We start from the raw sequence: 21,437 nt of genomic DNA on the forward strand, positions 1-21,437 counted from the left end.
GGACTGTTTCTGGTATCATGAATAATGCTGCCAGGAACGTGCCCCACCCATTTACCAATTCTCCCCACCACCTGCTCAGCTACCCTCTGGGCACTGGGCACGCAGCCATTTACAAAACAGCGGCCTGTGCAGACACATCTGCGTGTCCATCTTTGATTCGTTCTTTCAGCTGAAGACTGGACAGGTCATTGCTGGGCCAGAGGGCAGTCCTCTGCTAGGATTCACTGTCTCAAAGGACTGTGCCTAAGTGGCCCCTCTGAGAGCCACTCTGGACAAAGCCTGGCGGCTTCTCTTTTCCAGATTGGGCTGGCAGCTGGCACCGGCATGACCAGAGAGGCCAGAGCAGGCCCCAAAGGAAGCTGGGAGAGTAACCTGGTTCCGGGGCCTGTGTGCGGGTCTTGCCACCCCTTGGGCCAGGGCTTCACTGGGTGGCTGTTTTCCCAGCCTCCAGATTGGGCGGCTGAGTCTGGGCAAAGAGAATATTTGGAATTGGGCCACCTTAGAGAATCCAGAGCGACTGAGGTGCCACCCCTCCCCAGCCCGGAGGCAGCCCTCCCAGGAGGATCTGGGGAGGGGAGAGGGCGGCCAGGCTCCCACCCCAGGCCATGAGGGCGGGTCCGGACCAGGCCCTGCCCCCCCTACCCCAGGCCTCCGCCCCTGCCCTTCCAGCGCTCCGGGCGGGCGGGCGCCCAGGTAGATCGGGAGTCCAAACCTGTCGGGCCGGTTTTGAGCGCTGCAGGTCGAAGGCTGGCGAAGGATGCACGGCCTGCCCCGTGCTCCGCCCGCTCTCGGCCGTCTGAGTCCGGCTCCTGCCTGCCCTGCAGCCCACCGGCCAACCCCATGACGCGCGCGCCCGGCCTCCTGGCGCCCCTGCTGGGCCTGGGCCTGGGCCTGGGGCTGGCCCTGACCCTGCCGGGGCCGGGGGCGGCAGACTGCGGGACCCTAGGTCCGGCGGAGCGCCTGGCATTCGCGCCGGCGGCCAGGGCGCGGTGGCTGGCCCCGCGCGTACGCGCGCCGGGGCCCCTGGACCCCCTCTACGGTACCGTGCGCAGCTTCCTCTCCGTGGTGCAGCTCAACCCCTTCCCCGCCGGTGAGTGCGCCTCCTCCGCCCTGGCAGACCTTGGGAGGTACTGGGTCCCCAGCCAACAACCTCAGCCCCCTCCACCGTGGGGCGCGCCCACCCTGTCGGCAGGCACTTGGAGGTTAGGGTCCCCATCATTCCCCACTCCCATCTTTTTTCCCAGAAGCCCCAGGGGCCCAGGGGCATCCCCAGGAGTTGCTCCCGAACCTCGCCGTGTGACCTCGGGCAAGCCCCTTTTCCTCTCTGAACCTCAGTTTGTGGTCTTAAAGTAGAGGAAATTACGTTAGAAGTTCCCGAAGACCTGGTTAAGATTTTCTCTGGGTCTAGTGGTGCTAGCGGTTGCAAGAATCAGGAGGCGCTGCAGGACCCTTCCCAGCCTGCCTCGTGCCTCTTGAGGGGACGAGTGCCAGGTCAGGCCCCTTCTCTGCTTTCCCTGCTGCAGGGCCTACCTGTAGGGTCCAGGAGGAGGGGTCGGCCGGGTCTCTCAGCCACTCCCTCTTGTAGCAGCACTGAGACACTGTCTCCTCGGAGGTGCCCTGATGGGGCGGAGCCCCTCTGGAGAGCCCACCTTTGCCTAGCAGTGGGGGTGGACACAGGGGCAGGGCAGTCGCTGCCCCCAAACCCCCAGCGTGACTCTTTCCCCTAGAGCTGGTAAAGGCCCTGCTGAATGAGCCGGCCTCGGTGAAGGTGGATGAGGTGAGCCCTGGGGGAGGTGCGGCGGGAGGGGGTTGGGGGGTGAGCAGGAGGGGCAGAAGTAGAAAGGCCTTGCTCAGCTCAGCCCACCTTGCGGGGTGTCTCCAGGGTGGGGTCTCGGGCATCCCTTCCCCCCTTGCATGAGCGCTGCAGTCGGCAGACCTCGGTTCAAACCACAGCTCTGCCATTAACTGGCTGTGGGGTTTGCAGCGAGCCCCAACCTCCCTGAATTTTGTCAGACGGTAAATAACAATAAGGACACCCCGCGCCTCGTCTGGCTTCAACAAGACGCGTGCACAGTGCCCGCCCCTTCGGTTTCCCTCGAGTCAGGCAGGGGCGGGCTGGGAGGTGGGGGTCAGGGCAGCCCCTCATGCCGAGCCTCCCTGTCCAGGTGGTGCGGTACGAGGCGGGCTACCTGGTGTGCGCTGTGATCGCGGGCCTCTACCTCCTGGTGCTGCCCACCGCAGGCCTCTGTTTCTGTTGCTGCCGCTGCCGCCGGCGCTGTGGGGGCCGCGTGAAGACGGAGCACAAGGCGATGGCCTGTGAGCGCGGCACCCTCGTGGCATTCCTGCTGCTGACCACCGTCGTGCTGCTGTGAGGGGCGCCCGGGTCCGGCGGGAGGCGTGGGCCCAGGCCCGAGGCGCCCACGGGCACCCAGCAAGCCCCCTCCTCCTCCCCTGTCCCCTCAGGATTGGGGTGGTCTCCGCCTTTGTCACCAACCAGCGCATGCATGAGCAGATGGGCCCCAGTGCCGCGGCTGTGCCTGAGACTCTGCTCAGCCTCCGGGGCCTGGTCTCTGATGTCCCCCAGGTGAGTACCGAGTAACGCCTCACCCCCACACGGCCCCCATGAGCACCAGGCGCAGGCAGGACAGAGCAGAGTGGGTCCCGCAAATTAGCCTATGGCCTGCAAATTAGAAAGGGTGCCCCTTCCAACACGCACCTGACTGCCCCCTGCTGGAGAGTTGCTGTAATACACAAATGCACCCAGTACGTCCTCAGATTGGATGCCCAGCTGCATGCGGGCGGAAAGGGACCAGAGCGGGGCCTGTCGGGTGACAGGGGAAGAGCAGCCTCATGGCCCTGTGTTTGCCTAGGAGCTGCAGGCCGTGGCACAGCAGTTCTCCCTTCCCCAGGAGCGAGTCTTGGAGGAGCTGGATGGTGAGGGTTACAGCCGCCTGGCAGGCTGGCCAGCCCCAGGGGCCCCCTGCTCAGGCCTGCCTTGGGGGTCCCTCTCATCCCCTCATCCCAGGCTCCACCTGGGATCACCCTCGCAGAGGAGGGGATCGGGCCCAGCTGGACAGCACAGCAGCCATTCTGCTGCAGGACCAAGAAGCCAGCACCCACCCTGCGGAACCCAGTGATGGGGCCTGGGGAGGCTGGATGAATGGGTGGAGAGGGCCGCTAGGCTCCTGGGGGCCAGTCCTGCAGATGGCCCTTGCTCTCCAGGTGTCGGCGTGAGCATCGGAAGCACGATCCACACCCAGCTCAGTAGCACCGTGTACCAGGCACTGGCCTCAGTGCACAGCCTGGGCCAGGGTGAGTGGGACCAGCTCCTGGGTGGGGGTGGGGCTCAGCAGGTGTCCTCCTGGGGGCAGGCCCCACCCTCATTCGGCATTGGATTTCTCATGCCGCCTCAGCAAGCCCCACCCATGACTTTCCCCCGGCTTTATCCCAGGATCCCCTCTGGCATCCCTGTCCATATGCTGGTCTAACGGGCCCTGGGGCAGTTCCATTATAACTACAGAGGTTAATGACCACAGGTCCCTTTGTTTGGGGGACAGGAAGATGTTCTGCCTCTTGCAAGTCCTCTGAGGATGCCAGTAGCAGTGGAGACTTCTCAGTCCAGATGTGGGTCTCTCAGCCCTGCAGGTCTCCGTGGACCATCTCCGAGCCCTAAACGCCACCTCGGTGGAGCTGCTGGAGAGGCAGCAGGACCTGGAGCCGGCTGTCCGGGCGCGCCGGGAGCACCTCCTCGCCCTGCTGCAGGAACCCGGCTGCCGGGGCTGTGCAGAGGCCCTGAGCCAGGCCCGCGCCCTGGAGCTGGGGGCAGACTTCAGCCAGGTGCAGTCCCAGGATGGAGGCCTCTTGGAGCGAAGGGGGGCTGTGCTGCCTGCTGCCCCAGGGATCCTTGGGCAGCCTGTGTTCTGGGTGTTTCCTGAGGCAGACTCCTGATCCCTCTCCTCGGGCTGCTCCTCTCTTATCTCCACACAGCCAGCTTGATGAGGGTCACCCTGGCCATGGGATGAGCTTTCCTGGACATTGTGCAAGCGCTTCACGTGTATTAGCCCCTTGAGTTCTCGCTGCCGCCCTGGGCAGGAGGGGCTGTGGTGATCCCCATTTTGCACACGAGGACACTGAGGGTTCAGAGGGCTCTGCTCCCCACCCTCCCCCGGGGATCCCTCTCGGGCCTCTCCATGGTCTTTGTCATGTCTCTCCCCCTTTTCAGGTGCCCCCCGTGGACGATGTCCTGCATCGGCTGAAGGATGTCCCAAAGGCCAACTTCTCCAGCATGGTCCAGGAGGTGAGTGCATGCTTTAGTCTACCTGACCCTTCCCGTACCTGGGAACTCCGTGAGGGGCCTCAGTTTCCCCCTTTTGGGTGGGAACCTAAGACTTGGTTCAGATCAGGGCCTCACCTACCACAGGGCGCCCTGGGCTGGAGGCTCATGGTGCCCATTCTCGAGTGCACATTGTCTGGAGTGGGGGGCAGGTGGAGGGCCGCAGAAAGAAGAGCTAGGACCCTCAAGGGCTGGGGGCTGGGTGGCAAGGGAGCGAGCACACAAGCTGAGCCCAGAGGACAGGCAGGCTGTCCTGGGCGGAGACGGGCTGTGGGGGAGGGTGCAGCGTGAGTCAGCCCTGTGACCCTGGGCCTGGAAAGTGCCAGAGTTGGGGAAATGGTGAGTCAGCTGCACTGGGTGGCTGGAGCAGAAGGTTCCAGGAGGAAGGAAGTGGGAGCAGAGGCTGGAAGAGTAGGCTGGAGCTGGACTTTAGGGAAATAGACCTGGCGGGATGTGCAGGATGGGTGGGAGAGATGAGCGGTTGGCTACGAGTCTACTGCAATAGTCTAGGCAAGAGGGGTGGGCTAGAAAGGAGGGGTCTTCGAGGAGCAATGTTTTGGGGAGTTGAGTCAGGCAGGGCTGAGGGAGGGGAGAAGAAGGCATTGACCAAGAGAGCAAAAGGAAGCCTATTTCCTGATTTCCTGAGCTGGGAGCATGGAGCGGGGTGCCCTCCCCAGCCTGGTGACGTCGGGGTCCCCCAAGCTGGGACACCCGGACAGAGAGCAGGAGGCACAGCCGCATTTGGTTCTGGCAGGAGAACAACACCTTCAACTCCCTCCCGCTCCTGGCTGCCTTGCAGATGGCTGACGTGGTCAGAGGTGAGGCCCTGCCCAGGGGCCAGGCTGGCTGTCCAGCATGCCACCCCACCCCACCCCTACCAAAGAGGCTTGTTGAGAGAGGAGTGGGGCAGTGGGAGTGGGGAGAGTGAAGGCTGTCCTCTTGGCTGGGCCTGGACAGAGAGTGGGCCCTCTCTGTGGGTCCCAGATGTTCTCCCTGCCCACCTGTCACCTCCCTGGGCCCCGGGTGCCTTCCCCATCCCGTAAGTCCCTGTTGCTTTGGGCAGAGCTGAAGAAGGCAGTGGCCCAGCAGCCTGCAGGGCTGACAACACTGGCTGAAGGGTTCCCAGCCTGGGAGGCGGCCTCTCGCTGGAGCCGGGCACTGGAGGAGGTGGAACAGAGCAGCCGCCCCTACCTGAAGGAGGTGCAGAGATATGAGAAATACAGGTGCCCAGGAACCCGTGGGGGTGGGGTGGGATGGGCAGCCCAGCCTCTCAACCACCCTGGGCCTGATTTCCAGCCCTCATCAACCCCTGGGTATACTCAGCCTCTGCCTCCATTTAAGCCAAGACCCCCTACTCCTTGGGCCTCCATGTCCCCGCCTTTGCTGTGTACCCTTGGGATCTGAGCCTCAGAACCCCATTAGGGCAGAGAGACCTCAGGAAGTGTCCACATCTACACTTCGAAAGCCTCAGCCTTGGGGTTCGTGGCCTCACCCAGCCACCAGGTCCTACGCTAGCCCTTCCTGGTGCCCAGCTGCCCCCGTCTCAGTGACACCCGTCCCTTCTCTGTGGCAGGTGGATTATGGGCTGTGTGCTGTGCTCCATGGTCCTGCTTGTGGTGGTCTGTAACCTGCTGGGCCTCAACCTGGGCATCTGGGGGCTGTCCGCCAGGGAAGACCCAAGCCACTCAGAAGCCAAGGGCGAGGCTGGAGCCCGCTTCCTCATGGCGTAAGAAGGGCTGGGGAGAGGAAGGCTGGGCGGTCTCTCCCCATTGGTCTGGCCACATTCCCCTCTCGCCCGTGGACAGTGTGGCTACAGGAGCAGGTCCTGAGAATCAAGAGACTGAGCTCTACTTCTAGCTCTGGCACCGACTTGCTGGGTGGCCCTGGGCAAATTGCTAACCCATCTGGGTCTCAGTGTCCTTATCTGTGTAAAGGGTTGGAATAAAGCAGGAATAGCAGATAAGAAGCACTTCCCTCTCCCACACCAGTGGCAACTATAGTAATCAATGGGCACTCTTTCCCACTGAGCCCAGACACAGCCTCAGAATCCTTCTTAACCCAGCATCCAGGCAGCACCACCGATAGGAGGTGGCACCAGAGGTAGAATCTGTTTGCCATCCCTGGACTAGATGGTCTCTAAGGCCAGGGCTGCCACATTCAGTTGTGCAGGCTGGTCACTGCATGAGAGTGCCTGGCCAAAGGGGCAAATGGGGGCTGAAATCCAGCCCATGTTTCACTCCCCAAGCCTCAAGCCCTGGCATTGTGCTTATTTCACAAAGAAGCCCTACGGGTCAGCGGCACTGGTCCTACTCAGACCCTCTAGGTTGTAGCCCCTGCTCTGGGGGATCATGGCTGGCCATGCCAGGTGGCCCTGTTGAGGACTGAGCTCCGGCACTGGTCACCTCCACGTGCCCTAGGCCCAGAGGCAGGCAGTCCTGTCTCTTCGAACACAGCAGCTGCCCTCTCCTCTAGGCTGCTAGGGCCAGCCAGGGCACCGGCGATAGGGTGGGGATGGGGGCAGGATGAGGTGGGGATGTAGTTCTGAGTTCTCCCTCCTGCCCAGGAGCCTGAGTCCTTGAGTTCTTCTCCCCAAAGGGCTCTGCCCTGGGGCCAGCTCGCTGACCATGCTGGCACTGGGATGTGGGTGGGGACAGAGGGTGTGGTCCAGGGCAGCCAGCCTCCTCTCCCACCTCAACCGTGTCCCTCTGCCTTCCCCAGGGCTGTGGGCCTCAGCATCCTCTTCGCTGCCCCCCTCATCCTCCTCGTCTTCGCCACCTTCCTGGTGGGTGGCAATGTACAGACGCTGGTGTGCCAGAGCTGGAAGAGTGGGGAGCTCTACGAGGTGAGCCTTCGCCGCTCCGGGGCCCTGAGGGAGGTGGAGAAAGGTGTAGGCAGAGCAAGAGGGTAGAAGGAAGCGGGAGCCGGAGAGGGCAGGAGGGAGAGAGGGGCAGGAGGAATGATGGAGATAGGCAAGGAAAGACAGAAAACCACAATGGATAAGGAGAGAGAGAGCCCATGAGTCCCTGGGATAGTGCTCAGGCCCAGGGCAGGGACCCCCAGGGATCCCCCAGGCCTGACCCCTTCTGTTCTAACACTGAGTCTGAACTGGGAATCCTGGTTCCCCAGCACTTTGAGCAGGTGAGCCAAGATGCCGGCGCAGAGTCTCTGCTGAAGACCAGGCTGGCCACCCCTCCCAGAGATTCATGGGAAGAGTCCCTGCCAGGAGTTAGGGCCCAGGGGTGATTTGAGTTCGAGGCAGGTTTGGGCTGGAGTCTCAGGGTGCGGTCTCCGCTGTGCCAGGGCAGCATGGGACTAGGCCCTTGGGACCTGGGACGACCTTGCCCCCACCTGCTCCAGGCCTTTCTCCCTTTCTCCCACCTCCAGTTTGCAGACACCCCTGGGAACTTGCCCTCATCCATGAACTTGTCTCAGCTTCTCGGCCTAAAGAAGGACATCAGCGTCCTCCTGGCCTATCAGTGAGTGGAAAGGCGGGGCTGGGGGACCGGGTGTGAGAAGGAGCCAAGGTGGCTGTCCCGTTAGGGTGACATCACCCCCACTTGCCATCCCTTTCTCTCATCTTTGATGCCCGCTGTTGCTCCCCAGGCAGTGCAGGGAAGGGGCCGCTCTCTGGAGGGTCCTGCAGCTCAATGACTCTTTCGACCTGGAGAAGCATCTGGATATCAGCCAGGTGAGGGAAGCTTCGGAAGGCTGTGGGGACCCCTCCTGCAGATCCCCCCTCCTGTGGTCTTGCCTCTGTGGTGGGACCATCTCCTTGAACCCCAGAAGTCTGCAAGAGCGATTGAGGTGCCTCGGGGCAGAGTTCCCAGGTGCCGGCTCAGGGCCTGGCCCAGGGCTATTGCCCAGCAGATCTGTAGGGTGTGTGGGTGGAAGGGAGTGTGCCTGGAGGCTACAGCCAGCCCGGAGCACTGTGCTCTGGGAAAAACTGAACATAGCTGAGGTTGTAGCAGGAAAGGCTGGTGACAGTGGCTGCGTGTGTCCTGACCGAGGACAGGCATTGCTTGAAATACCGCAGCCAGAAGTGGGGTGGTGGGGGCAGGGTGTGTGACAGTGAAAACAATGGGGATGAAGTTGGGTATCACTGGGGGAGGGCTCACCGCAGGCCCCTTGCTGAGCTCTCACAGCCAGTAGGTGGTGGCAGGATTCGACCCCCCAGCCCATTCCCTTAACCACTGGACTTTGCCGGAACTTGGTGTGTAGGACTGGAGAGACTTATCCAGCTGGCAGGAGCCAGTTCTGGGACAAAGAAAAGAAAGAGCTACTTCACGTGAGGGGACATACTTTGAGAATGTGGTTCTCCTAAGGGTGCCCAGAAGCTGGAAAAGATTCCCTCCTTTCCTCTCTCCAGGCCTAAGTGAGGTGGGAGGAGAGCTGCCTTGACTCCCAGGGTCCCCGGGGAGCCTTTCCCAAGCCTATCCTGGGAAAACCCACATTTCTCCCACCTGCCTCTTCGCCCGTCCCCGACTCCTAGCATGCCAACTTCTGATTCTGCATCCTCTCCAGAAACTCTTCCAAGGCCTCTTGACTCCACCACCCACTCTCAGCCTATGGAATAGCATAGTCACATGGTCCAGATTTCAGTCCCAACTCCACGCCTTGCGCTGTATAACCTGGGACTATTTGCATAATGCCTTAGCTGCCTCGTCCTTCAGCGTCTCTAACCAGACGAGAGGTCCGAGAGCAGGCAATATCCCAGTGCTTGGCCACAGACACTGCCCCATGGGTGGAGGCTGGCCAGGGAGGGCGGCAGCAGGGGGCCCGGGCAGAGGGGACCCCTTGTTCTGCTGACTGGGAGTCATGGATCTCAGGGGGGAGGGGTCTCAGCCCTGGTCCTGGGAAGAGAGGGGTCCAGCTCACAGAAGAGTCTGAACAGATAGAGCTTCCGATTCAGAGGGACTGAGCATTCCTTGGGGGCCATCTGGCAACATACCAAATGTGACCTTAAGAGTACTTGTCCTCCAAGGCGATAGTAACGAGCTCACGATGCAGAGATGAATAAGACAAGGTGTGCTTTCCAGGGTGCCAGGAGGGCTCTGCCTGTGCCTGTTGGTTACTGATGCCTGAAACGCTGCCATAAAACCCCATCTCTGAGAGGATTAGGCCTTTTCTTCCCCTGGGGAAGGCAGCATGGTGGGAGGGGGAGAGGGGATCAGCATTGGGCTCCATTCTCTACTTACTGCGAACCCTCGGGCAAGTGAACGCTCCTCTCTGGCCTCAGTTTCTCATCTGTTAAACACTGAGGCTGACTTCCATGCCCTTTAAATCTCCTGCAGTGATGGTTGGAAAATGCCGAGTCCTTTTTTAAACTGTGGTCTGTCTTGGAAATGTGCTTGTGTCCATTCATTCATTCATTTTTACACATTCAACAAACTTGTACTGCACCCACTACGTGTGAGCCTCTACTCTGGACACTGAGGGTTGGGTACGGAGTGGGCAGACGAGGTACCGCTCTCATGGAGCTGATGGCAATAAACAGGTACACAAATAAATAATATTAGAGCGACAGGTGCTGTGAAGGCCTTAACGCAAGGAGATGTGATCAAGCCGGGCTGGGGAAGCTGTTTTCAATTGAGTGGCAGGGAAGGTCTGTGTTGCTGTTCAGCAGCCAGATAGGTGCTGAAGGAGAGCTGGGTCTTAGTGGGGTGGGTTGGAGTGGGGGTGGCGTGGGAAGCAGAGGCCTGCTGAGAGCTGTCTGGGGCTGGTGTGTCCAGGGGTGCGGGACCTAGTTATTCAAAAGGAGGGCCCTGAGAGCCTGGTGACCCCTCACCTATGATAGCAGCTCTGGGGACCTGGCTCAGTGACTGGGCATGCCCCTCACCTTGTCACCTCCCTCCCAGTACACTGCCAAGCTACAGCAGGAGTTACAGAGCCTCAAACTGGAAGTGAAGAATCTGGACTTGCTGAGCTCAGCTGCCCGCCAGGACCTGAAGGCCCTGCAGAGCAGTGGGCTCGAGAACATCCACTATGCTGGCTTCCTTGTTCAGGTCAGCAGTGGGCACCTCAGGCCAGACAGCGGGAGAGCAGAGGGGCCCACAGAGGAGTTGGATGGGAGATGTCTCCCCTTGTCCTGGCCCTCCACCTTCCCTGGACTCCTCCACATGTCCCTGGGCCTCTTCCTGTTGAGGGTGTCCCCAGACAGGTGCCACCACCTGGGCTGAGCAGGAATGAATGCGCCCCCACTCAACAGCATGTGTCGCTGTTCATGGTCCTGAACCCACTGCTGTGGCGAGTGCTGGTGGGAAGCCGCCTCTTTGTTGGGTTACACCAGAGGGTACCTCGTTTTTGTTTTTTTTTTTTTTTCCTGTCCTAATGGGAGGTGTCTGATATATTTCACAGTTTCAGCTCAAACCCACCATGACTGATGTGTCACAATAGACTTAGCTGGTGTGGAGTACTTTTGAAAAGACTGGGAATTCGGAGGCTGGGGGAGCCAGGGTCCATCCCCTCTTGGCCCTTCCTGTCTGTCTCCAGATCCAGAAGCCCGTGGTGAACACGGACATGGAGAAGCTGGCCCAGGAGCTGCAAGGACTGGCCCAGACCCAAGTGAGAAGGGAACAGATACCCTGGTGGGCAGGCAGGAGTCCCAGAGAGGCCTGGGAGGTGGGAGAGGGTGGGAGTGCTCGGACTGGGGACGGGGCAAGGGCAAAGGCAGGGGATTGAGGGCTGAACCTCTGGATCCCCTGCTTGGGTTTAAGGGTGTTGCAGAGTCAGTTCTGACGCAAGCTCTGCCACCAATCGGCTGTGTGGCCTTGGGCAAGTCATTCAAAATCTCTGAGCCTCGGTTTCTTCACTTGTAAAGTGGATTATCCTCCACCTCAGATCAGAAGAAGCAACTGGTCTGACATCACATAGTGGGAGAACCATTTCTAAGTGCACACTGCTTGTGGAATCTGCAGCAACAGGTGTGAGGACAGCACCATGGAGCAGATATCATGACAGCTGCCCTCTAGGAGCTAAAACTCCACTGGAAAAAGTAGCATTTTGTATTTATAAATATTTAGAGTTTAAAAAGTTCTCTTCGAGGCATCCCTTAGACCCCACACCAACTCTGCATGACGGGTAGAGCAAGGAGCATTCCTCAGTTTCAGCAGATGCCACTGCAGCTCAGACAGGTTCTGTGGCTGACTTTGGGGCACTGAGCAAGCTGGGAGTGGACCTAGAACTTGGGTTTAGGCCCCCAAACCCAGGTCAGGCCCAGGAGCTGAAGGAGGCCTCGGTTTTCTGCCTCTGAGCCCAGCACTCCCCACCCCTACTCGGTATGTCTGGTTCAACAACTCAGTAAATAGTATGCTAGCAAAGCCTGTTCTGTCCTGGGCAGAGTGTCATTCTGGTCTGTCTCCCCTCAGGGCAGTTCTGTGCTGGGACAGCAGTTGCAGGAGGAGGCCCAAGGGCTCAGAAGCCTCTATCAGAGGAAGGTCCTCCCCCAGCAGAGCCTCATGGTAAGTTTGGAGGCCCAGGGAGCCTGGGGCCTGGGAGAGAGGGGAGGCAGGGTGGGAGAATGAAAGAGGAGGGAAGCGCCGGGAACTGCTCCCTCCTTGCGCATCCCTTCCCCTAACCAGCCTTGATCTCTTCTCCACAGGCCACACTCAACCTCAGTGTCAGGGCCCTGGCATCCTCTGCCCCAAGTCTCCAGGTGGCTGCTGGGGACCGGGAGGGTGGGGTGGAGCAGGTGGGCAGCACAGGGAGGAAGGAGGTGAGGGCCCAGCTGGCTTAGGGCCTTGCCTGCTCTACCAGTCCCACTGCATGTTGAGTGTGGGGGTGGGAAGAAATGGGGGTGGGAGAGCAGATCATCGAGGACCACCGTCTTCAGCTTCTGTGTCCTTAGGGTCTCACACCCCCCACCCCGCCCCAAGGTGAATATGTTGTATGTTCTATGATGAATGAAGGAATGGATGGGTGAATGAGTGGCTGTGCCCTGACTGAGCAGGGCACCGAGTTGAGCCCCTCCATTCTCCCCCAGCTGGAGACCTCAGATGTCCTGGACAAAGTCACTTACCTAAAAGGAGAGCTGCCGATCTGGGCTACCCATATCCTGAAGAATGTGAGCGAAGGGCTGGGACGGGGCTGGGGGCTGCCTCAGAGCCAGAGGTGGGTTGCAGGGCTAAGGCACATGGGGCTCCCAGCCCAGGCTTCTCCTCCAGCCCTGTCCGCTCACCCTGGCTCCCAGGAAAGCCAGCTTGGCCTGTCCTGATGGTGCCAGGCGTCGGGGGTGGAGGTGCTGGCTCCTGGGACTCCTGCCAGCCCAGGGCTCCTCTCCTTTCTGCAGGAAAGTGAGTGTTTCCTGACCCGGGAGATGGGCTACTTCTCCCAGTACGTGGCCTGGGTGAGAGAGGAGGTGAGTCAGGGCTCAGACCCCTCCTGGCCTCAAGCAAGCTCCCAGCGGTACCAGCTCATCACTCCTCTCCCCTCCTCTGCCCCCTAGACCCGCTTGAGGGTGCACTAGGCCTTCAGGATTAAGCCCAAACTCCCAAGCCTGGCATCCGTGCCCCTGCTCTGCCCGGGCTCTGCCCACCCAACCTCTGCCCCAGCCCTTCTCTGAGGCCTGAGTGTGAGCCAGGCTAGCTGTGGCCTTCTAGAACGTGCTGTCCACATGTTGCCCTCATGCCCTGCCTCATGCTGGGCCCCTCGCCCAGCTTGTCTGAGGCCAGTCCAGTCCTCGAAGTCCACCTCCTCCTGCAGGCCTTGCTGACCACAGCAAGCTCTCTGGCTCCCACACTAGGCCAGCAGGGGTCTTGCTTAACCCTGACTGTGTCTGCGTGTGTGTGTGTGTGTGTGTGTGTGTATGCACAACTATGTGAGCATATGTGTGTGTGCATGCACATGTGTGTGCAGTATGTATGTATGTGCATGCACACATACATGTGTTGCCTCTCCGGTGAGAGTGTGACTTAAAGCACAGCACTGGGCACACAACAGGGCTTAATACAGACTAGTGAATAGGATGGAAAGGCAGGAGCTGAGCAATGCACCTAGGTCAGTGTGTCCTCCTCTCTGTGCTCCTGCATCTGTGTCTGTGTACAGCTGCAGTGGCTCCCAACTGTGTCCCTGTTAACGTCTCTCACTGAATATGGGGTATATACCTGTGGGTCTGGGTGTCTCTGCGTGTACCTGCCTCATGTCGACACTGCAGGTTACTCAGCGCATCGCCACCTGCCAGCCCTTCTCTGGAGCCCTGGACAATGGCCGTGTGATCCTGTGTGACATGGTAGCTGACCCCTGGGTGAGAGCCCCCAGCTCATCAGGGCTCATGGACATTGAGGCCCCCATGGGAGGGGCAGCGTGAGCAGGACATGAGGAAGGCAGGGCCCTTGCCCCCAGGCCGGCACCCCAGCCCTTCCCCTCAGCTCTGAGAATACTTCCCCATGCCCCTCGTTGAGTCAGTGGGGGGACTGGGGGTGTAGAGCACGGTGGGAAGAAGTCGCTGCCCAGCCAAGGTGAGCTGACCTCACATCTTCTGTTCCAGAACGCCTTCTGGTTCTGCCTGGCATGGTGCACCTTCTTCCTGATCCCCAGCATCATCTTTGCTGTCAAGACCTCTAAATACTTCCGTCCCATCCGGAAACGCCTCAAGTAAGGAGGCTGCCAGAGCCATGGGGGGGCAGCAGGGACCCAGGAAGGAGACTTCCAGCCGCCAGGCCCCAGCCCCTTGCCACATCCCCTCCTGAGACCTCAGGGGAGGCTCATGCCCAGCCCTGAAGAGTCACACACTCTGAGGAGCTCCAGGGCCAGAAAGTTCTTCCATATGTCTGCCCAATAGCCTTCTTGCTGCAGCACATCCACCCGGACATAGCTTCTTGGAATTGTTTCTATCCTGGAGAGCTTCTGAAGTGGGAAACTCCGGACTCTGGGTTTGTCCCTGTGTCGGAGCTGAGGCTCTGCGCCTGGGGGCTCACTTGCTCTCTTTCTGCGATGCCATAGCTCCACCAGCTCTGAGGAGACTCAACTCTTCCACATCCCCCGGGTCACCTCCCTGAAGCTGTAGGACCCCAGTGGGTGAGTTTCCCCACGCCCTTAATTCCTTGGTGCCAGGGACAAGGGAGGGAAGGACCTGGAAGGGGTTGGGATGTGGGCAGGAAGGTTCTGGACTTGCGGTCTGGGTGTTGGTCCCGTCCAGCAGGGGACTGACAGGCCCGAGCCCTGCTCTCCCCTCCCTCTCCCTCACCTGTTTGGTTCTTACTCCGTAACAGGGATGTTTGCTGGCTGCACGGTGATGCCCAGGGTGCTGCCTGCCCCCTTGACTTGGCCTGGACCAGAGGACTCCTGTCAGTCTTTCCCCAGAGCCCAGACCGCATGCAGGCCTAGATTGCCCCCCACTCCAGTTACCTCACCCCATCTTACCTGTTCCCTTTCCACCCTCTTTCTGCTCATGACCCCTTCACTCATCCGCAAAAATGCACTTAACTTCTGTTGAGCTACAGAGCCAACAGGTCCTTCCAGGTGTCTATCCCTTATCCTCCTTGCTGCAATATAGCAGCACCAGGAGAAGTCTGTCTCCACCTGTTAGAAGCCCTTCCTCAGCCCCTTGGGTGGGACAGAGGCCCTGTCCTGCCCCACTCTGTCACCACGGCCCCTCCCTCTGCCCATGCCTCCTCCTGCTGCTCTCCAGCTCCTTGCCGCTTCCTCATCTGCCCTCCCCACTTGCCCCAACTTCACTCTGTCCCCTCCCCAACCCTTGCGTCCTCCCCCCAGGGAAGCCCTTTTCCCTTTTGTTCCCTCTTTACCTTATCTTTATCCCACTACCTTGCCGGCCCCTGGGGACCCCTCCTGCCCAACCAAACTTATCAGTAAAGCCACCAAGCAGGCCAGGACCTCCCGAGCCCTCCACAGACCCTGGCCTGGATTTCTGGCCCCACCGGGGAGTGAGAGAGGCCTGTCTCAAGGCTGAGCCCCCTGCCTGCACCCCAGGTTAGAAATAGTGCTGCTGTCCCTCAGCTCCTCTCTGAGCACTGGCTCCCTAGGAAGGGACCTGGGACCTGGTCCAGAGCAGGGGCTTCCCCTGAGCTCCCCAGAGGGTGGCATCTTCCACAGCCCCCACCCAGCTTTCCCAGGAGGGATCTGGTGGACATAAAAGGATTTTCCACTGTGGCCGTTACTCCTCCCGTCCTATGCATGTGATATAGGGACATCCCTAGTCCATCCCTGAGCCCTTCCTGCATGCTGGACCCTGCATTCCAGAAACAGGAAAGAGGAAGAGGAGAGAGAAGAAGAGATGGACAGGACCTTTGAACCACTGAAGTGTTCTCACTATCCTGAGCCTTGGCCTTGATACCAGGTTTCCCAGGCTAGGGCCCTGTGTGCGGTTGGTGTTTAGTAAGTGTTTGTGGAGAGGAGACTCCAGGGCCTCCTCTGACTGCAGGCGTCCAGGGATTACTCCAGCAATCAGCAGATGGGGAGAGAGCCCAGTCTGGGAGCAGGCAGACCTCTGTTCACATCCTCGCTCTGATGCTTATTGGGTGGGGCCCCTTGAACATGTTCTGTGGGTCCCCAGGACCTCAGTTTCTCCATTTATAAAATGAGGAGAATAGTCAGAGCCTCCTCATAGGGCTGTGAAAAGCGTGATAATGCACAGAAAGCCCTTGGCAGTGTCCTGGCACAAACAAATGCTTGAATGCTGCTATTTTTTTGCCATGACTGCTCTGGGCTGGGGGCGGAGCTGGGTCTGGGCAGGTACAGGGAAGAGGGAGATGGGTCCCTGTTCAAAGGCGCTTTAAGATTGTAGTCTGCTGCATTTCAGGAGATGTCTATGTTTAATTGCATCTCATAAACCAGCAACAAATTTGCTATTAGAAATTAGGATGGTGCATACACAATGTATTGTCACTATTACAAGCACACTCTCAAACGAGCATCCTTGAATATAGCACAATCGCCTCTTTTTGGCTTTTCCCAGAGGTTTTTTTGCTTGTTTCTTATCTGTTGCCCTGTGCAGGGGAACTGTGGTACCCTGCATCTGAAGAATGAAATTGATAGGATAAAAAAAGAAATAGAAATGATTAAAAAATTATTTCCAGTTCTCTATCAAAATTGCCTACCTTATCTTTTATATGTTTGAGTACGTTAAACATAGTTTTTTTAAAATTCAATAACTCACTAATGTGGAGCCTCCATGAGTCTATTTCTAGTGTCTGTTGTTTCTCTTGGTTTTTGTTACTTTCGTCTTGTTTCCTCACATACTTGGTAATTTTTGATTGAGTACCACACATTATATCTGTAAACCTGTATAAATAAATCAAGGAGTAGGATGAAGTTATCTTCCTCCCTGAAGATTATGTTTATATCGGACAGATGGGATCTAGCAAACCAAGATCACTTTAATCTACTTTCAGGGACTGAGATGATTTGTAGTCCCTCAGAGGGACCCTTCTCCTCTTGGTGGGCCTAGTTTTTACCTCCTTAGCTCCAGAGGCTGTTAACAGCTCTGCTCAGCATCTCTGCAGTATCTTCCAGGATCAGTGGACCCCCTAGGGAGAAAGTAGCCCCAGATGCTGGCGCATGTCTCTGGTTTTCCTTCTTTTCCCAGATCTTGGCCCTGTGATTCTTCACTGGCTTGTTTGCCCCCTGATACCCCCAATCAGACTTAAAATATATGTATATATATTTTGAGCAGCTTTTAAGTTATCCTCAGTTGGGAATTTAGTCCAAATGACCTAGTCCACCATTATCTGAAGTATTAGTCCTAAAAAATTAACTTTGATTTTCCCCACTAATTGGGAAAAGTCTGCCACTCTTTGAATTTAGTATCCAGAAACCTTGGCCCAGCCAATTGAACACTGACTTTTCAAAGGAGCTGAGTTTGGAGAGGATGCATGTTAGCTTTCGTTACTTGTGAATGGACATGGCACTTGGCAGGTGACAGAGAGACAGAAATAGCCACAGAGAAAAATAGATTACATATTTCCCTGATTTTAAAATGCTGGGATCTTAAAAAGCTAATCCTACTTTATGTGTGAAACAAAGGTCCTTCGTGCTCATATTCTCACCTGTCATGGCGTCCCTGAAGGGGATGGCGTTATCGTCTTTGATTCACAGTTGAGTAATTGAAGCTCTGAGAAGCCGCATGGGTGATTCAAGGTCTCATAAGCTGAATCCATCCAGGCTTTGGATTCAGGTCCCCTGGTCCTGGTGGCCTTGGAGGTTTCCTCCTGGGCACAATGCCAGTCCCTGTTCCCTGTGGGCATGTGGGAGGGAGGCCCTGTCTCCAAGGAGATTTGATCCAAATGTCCTTGCCGTCCCTGTGGCAGGAGAAATGACAGATGGGAGGCCCTGGGAGTTCTGCCAGGTGCTCTAGCCTGGCCATCCCAGAACAAAGGCCCCGTGAGCCAAGAGTGGCGGATTCTGTCAAAGAAATGCCACATGGGCCAGGGCATCTGAGGTCCCAGGTGGCTGGCCAAGGCAGTTCTGGCTGGCTCCAGGTGTGAAAAGGAAGGGCCACATGGCTAGCAGCCTGCTCGGGCTACCTGAGGGGACAAAGAGAATTAACATTTATTGAGCTCTGAGTATAAACCAGGAAGTGTGCTAAGCACCTCACATGAATTAACTAAGAGGTAGTCACTGTTATTCACATATTTACCGCCGAGAAAACTAAGACACAGAGACTGGATGTGGCTGAGTAGAAAGGGCACAACCTACCCAAAGGAATCAACTGCTAACAGTGACATTTCAGGCGATACCTGAATTCTCTGGGGTTGGCCTGAGGCCCTGTTCTGGGTGGTCATGGACAGCGTCCTTCTCCACCCTCCCAGAGAGGGGGCCTCCCTGCTCTGAGCTCCTAGTGCCCGGTCTCTCCAGGCCACAATGCCAGGGACTGAACCAGGGGGCTGGTGGCCAGCCTGGTGCACACACCACATGCTGCTGGAATGAAGCCCCTTCCCCGTGGTCCCCAGTCCTGCCTTGCACTTCCTGGAGCAGTTAGCATTCAGCCAGCTTGCAAACACTGACTGAGCCTGCAGCACCGGGTGAGGAGAGGGCGGGGGGTGCACAGAGATGACCCCACACCAGCCCCGGACCTCTGCCCACGAGTGAGGCAGAATTTAGGCTGCCTGAAGCCTCACTACACTGAGGGTGCCCAGGAGTCAGGTGTTGAGGTTAGAGGAGGGAGATTTGGGGGAGGTGAGCTGAGCCCACGGGTAGGGATGGGATGCCTTCCCTTCACTTTAAGCCAGAAGGAAGGAGGTTTTAAAGAGAGCCTTCAGGGGGCTTCACAGCGTCCCCTGCAGGTTGAGAAATCCAGTGGACTGATGTCCCACCCCCCCTGCAAAGTCAGAGAGCAAGAGACAGGCTGGCTGTTTTGCTGCTGGAGCCAGGGAGAGGGCTGCTGGCCCAGATGGGGCCTCGTGTGAGGGAGAGTCAGCGTGGGCCCTCAGGCCGTCCCAGGAGGCTGCCTGGAGGATGAACAGACCTCAGCCAAGAGAAGATGGAACTGCGGGGGGGTGTTGGGGCTCCTTGGCCCCTCCTGAGGCCCGTGTGAAATACCTAGTCAGGGGGACAGCAGGGTGGTGCCCAGTGATGGCCAGACTCTGAGGACCCGTGGAGGCACCCACAGGAGGGACCCCTGCCAAACCCAGAGCGCAGCTCCAGGTCAGCTCCAGCTGGAGGGGAGGCCGACCACAGCCCCTGCTGGCTGCAGGCCCCTACCTGAGCTGCGCTGGCGTGGGGTTGCACAGCTGGAGGGCTGGCCATGACAGGGGCCTGGACCTGAGTGAGACTGAGTTGTGTGATGTGAAGAGGTGCAGAACTGCTGCCTACCGAGCAGCATCCCAGGTGTCTGTGCAGCCACGGGAGGGCGGGCAGCAGGAGAGGTTTTGAGGGTCAGTGGGAGACCCAAATAAGGCTGCATTAGGTGGCTTTCCAGTTCCACAGCTGTGCTGGCTTGTGGTGATACCCCACGTGCTGCGGCATCCAGGGGAGGCTGTTTTGGGGTAACAGACGTTTCTTGAGTTCCTGTGAGGAGGGGCTGAACTTGCGTGGTGAGACCCACCTCCACCCAGAGGGGCCTTCCTCGCAGACACGGGCTCTTGGAGGGACAAGGGCCCAAACCCTGAAACTGTACTGAGTATCTCTCTCTCTCCCTCTCTCTCTCTCTGTGCCCCTTGGCGAGGAGTGGGCAGAGCCAGGGCTCAAAGAAGAGCCTGGGAAAAAGACACAGACTGGGGGCTCCGTGGAGCCAGGTTTGGGGGTACCTGAGGAGGAGGGATTTAAACTTGGGCCTGGAATGAAGAGGACTGTGAGCAACAACTGTGGAAGTTCCAGAAGACCCAAGACTTGTGATTGGGGGCAGTGTGAGCCCCTCACCAAGGTGGCATTCGAGTAGGGCCCCTAGCCAGCTAAAAGGGCTCACCACTGCCTCCGCTCCAGTGCGGCCTACTCAGTGTTGTCACGTGAGGAAAACCGACCTTCCTCAGGCTTGGGACCTTCCTCCCTTTCTCCCTTCCAAACTCCTCCACCCTCGGGCTCCCCGCCCCCCACCTCCCAGTGTGAAGAGAACCACAGCGGAAACCCTCAGGCTGAAGTGTTCATTGCCGTCAAGGTGAGGTCCTCTTGGAGTTTTCCTCAACCGTTTTGGGTCTGATACACTGCCAAAGAATCTTCGGGAACTTCCAGACTCTCTTTTGGGGAAAGTTTGCCCATGCCCAAGGGCCCACACCACTGTCGGGGGACACCTCTCAGCCCCGCTGAGCCCCTCATGAGGAGCCCTGCTCCTGGGCGTCCTCCACCTCCATTCTCTCGGGCCCTTTCTCATTCCCCCTTTCCCTCTGGGCCTAGCTGGCAGGCAGTGCCTGGCTCTGGAAAAGCCTCTGAGGGCTCCAGGGGAGGAAGGGGTAGGGGGTGGGGTAAGGATCATGGCAGGGACACACACACCCCAAATCTGTGTTTATGAGGGACACTCCCTTGGTGGCAGCTACAGTGGGAGGTTCCCAAGGCCTGAGGGCATGGGGGCCCAGCAAGGGAGGGCAGTTGCCCTGTTTTGTCACATCTTGAAGCTCATTGACACAGAAGAAAGCATCCTGGAGCAGTGGAAGGTCAGTGAGCACGCCTCGGAGGGTGGGTGACTCTCCAGAGGGCAGCACTGGTCTAGGGAGTGGGTTTCTCTGGTCCTCCATGAGGACCATGAGACCATGCCGTAAGCAAGGCCAGGCCTGTCCGAGATGGTGTGATTGGTCAGTTTCAAAGCTGATGTATGGAACATGGGAAGTGGGGTGGGATCTTATCCTTGTGCTCACTTTGGGATGAAAGGAACAGGCTTTTTGTACCAGCTTTGTCACTTTCTAGCCTATGACCCTGGCTGGGCAAATCCTTTAACTTTTCTGAGTCTCACTTTTGTCATCTGCAGAGTGAGATGACAACACTTTCCTCCCAAGGCCACTGTGAAGACTCAATATGCGCGGTGGGTCCCTGCCGGTAGGAGCTTGCTCAGAGCCGAAGGTCGCCAGGGGGAAGGCCCTGGGCTCCAGGGAGCTCTGCCTCTGACCCGACAGCTGCAGGAGGGGCTTGCCCTCCCCTCTCCCCAGGGCGCAGCGGTGGGCTAAGAGCCCAGCGTGAGGCCCGGTCTGTACTGGAAGTTCAACTGGGCTAGACACCTGGTCCACTTCCCGCTGGAAAGAGTCCTCTCTGCCTTGGTGGATCAACAGCTCGTGACTATTTTCTTCCCTTGAGGATCTGAAAGTTGGAGCTAATTGGCTGGCTCAAAAAAAAAAAAAAAAAGGAGAAGGTCGTGCAAGTGCTCTCGTGCACGCTGCAAAGGAGGGGGTGTCTCAGGGCTCTGTTTCCATGGGAACCACTGGCACAGGCTGGCTCCTCGGGGTGCAAAAAACGGAAACTTGGCGGAGGTTTTGGGCACCTGACTCCCGGGTGGTTTCCCTGGGAGCTGAGCGAATTCCCAGGAGTCTGTCCTCCTGAGGGGCAGGAAAGACCCCCCTCCCGAGGATGCCCAGGGGCCCTCCCCCCTTTCTTCCTCCTTCCCTCCCCACCCCCGCTGGAGATCTGGAGAGGTCCCTCAGCCACCTTGATGTGGTCCCAACCTCAGACCCCGGTGGGGACAGATGACAGGCCCTGGAGAGTCAGGCTACATCAGGGGTATAAGGAGCTC

The 21,437-nt window shown here is 58.5% G+C and overlaps 1 protein-coding gene across 1 annotated transcript; it reads left to right on the forward strand.

Annotated features, from left to right (window-relative positions):
• The first annotated feature begins 722 nt into the window (after positions 1-722).
• On the forward strand, positions 723-16,911 carry PROM2 (prominin 2). The gene is made up of 24 exons (XM_087426150.1): positions 723-1,090; positions 1,728-1,777; positions 2,166-2,368; positions 2,464-2,584; positions 2,871-2,934; positions 3,223-3,312; positions 3,638-3,837; positions 4,223-4,297; positions 5,088-5,151; positions 5,397-5,556; positions 5,907-6,059; positions 7,052-7,175; positions 7,718-7,809; positions 7,937-8,021; positions 10,189-10,335; positions 10,823-10,894; positions 11,698-11,790; positions 11,931-11,984; positions 12,312-12,392; positions 12,618-12,686; positions 13,482-13,571; positions 13,815-13,921; positions 14,270-14,344; positions 14,539-16,911. Exons 1-23 carry the CDS (start codon positions 841-843, stop codon positions 14,331-14,333), a joined length of 2,508 nt encoding a protein of 835 aa, XP_087282276.1. The 5' UTR covers positions 723-840; the 3' UTR covers positions 14,334-14,344; positions 14,539-16,911.
• Positions 16,912-21,437: the final 4,526 nt, after the last annotated feature.

Source organism: Ceratotherium simum, chromosome 40 (genome assembly GCF_057802395.1).
Source record: "Ceratotherium simum simum isolate JZ-2026a chromosome 40, ASM5780239v1, whole genome shotgun sequence".
Lineage (NCBI taxonomy): Eukaryota > Metazoa > Chordata > Mammalia > Perissodactyla > Rhinocerotidae > Ceratotherium > Ceratotherium simum.

Excerpts from the sequence above, each read along its gene's own strand:
- PROM2 (XM_087426150.1), top strand. The coding sequence starts at position 841 with ATGACGCGCGCGCCCGGCCTCCTGGCGCCCCTGCTGGGCCTGGGCCTG. Across the intron at positions 3,838-4,222 it reads TGGGGGCAGACTTCAGCCAG|GTGCCCCCCGTGGACGATGT; the intron begins GTGCAGTCCCAG and ends CCCCCTTTTCAG. Across the intron at positions 12,393-12,617 it reads CTACCCATATCCTGAAGAAT|GAAAGTGAGTGTTTCCTGAC; the intron begins GTGAGCGAAGGG and ends TCCTTTCTGCAG.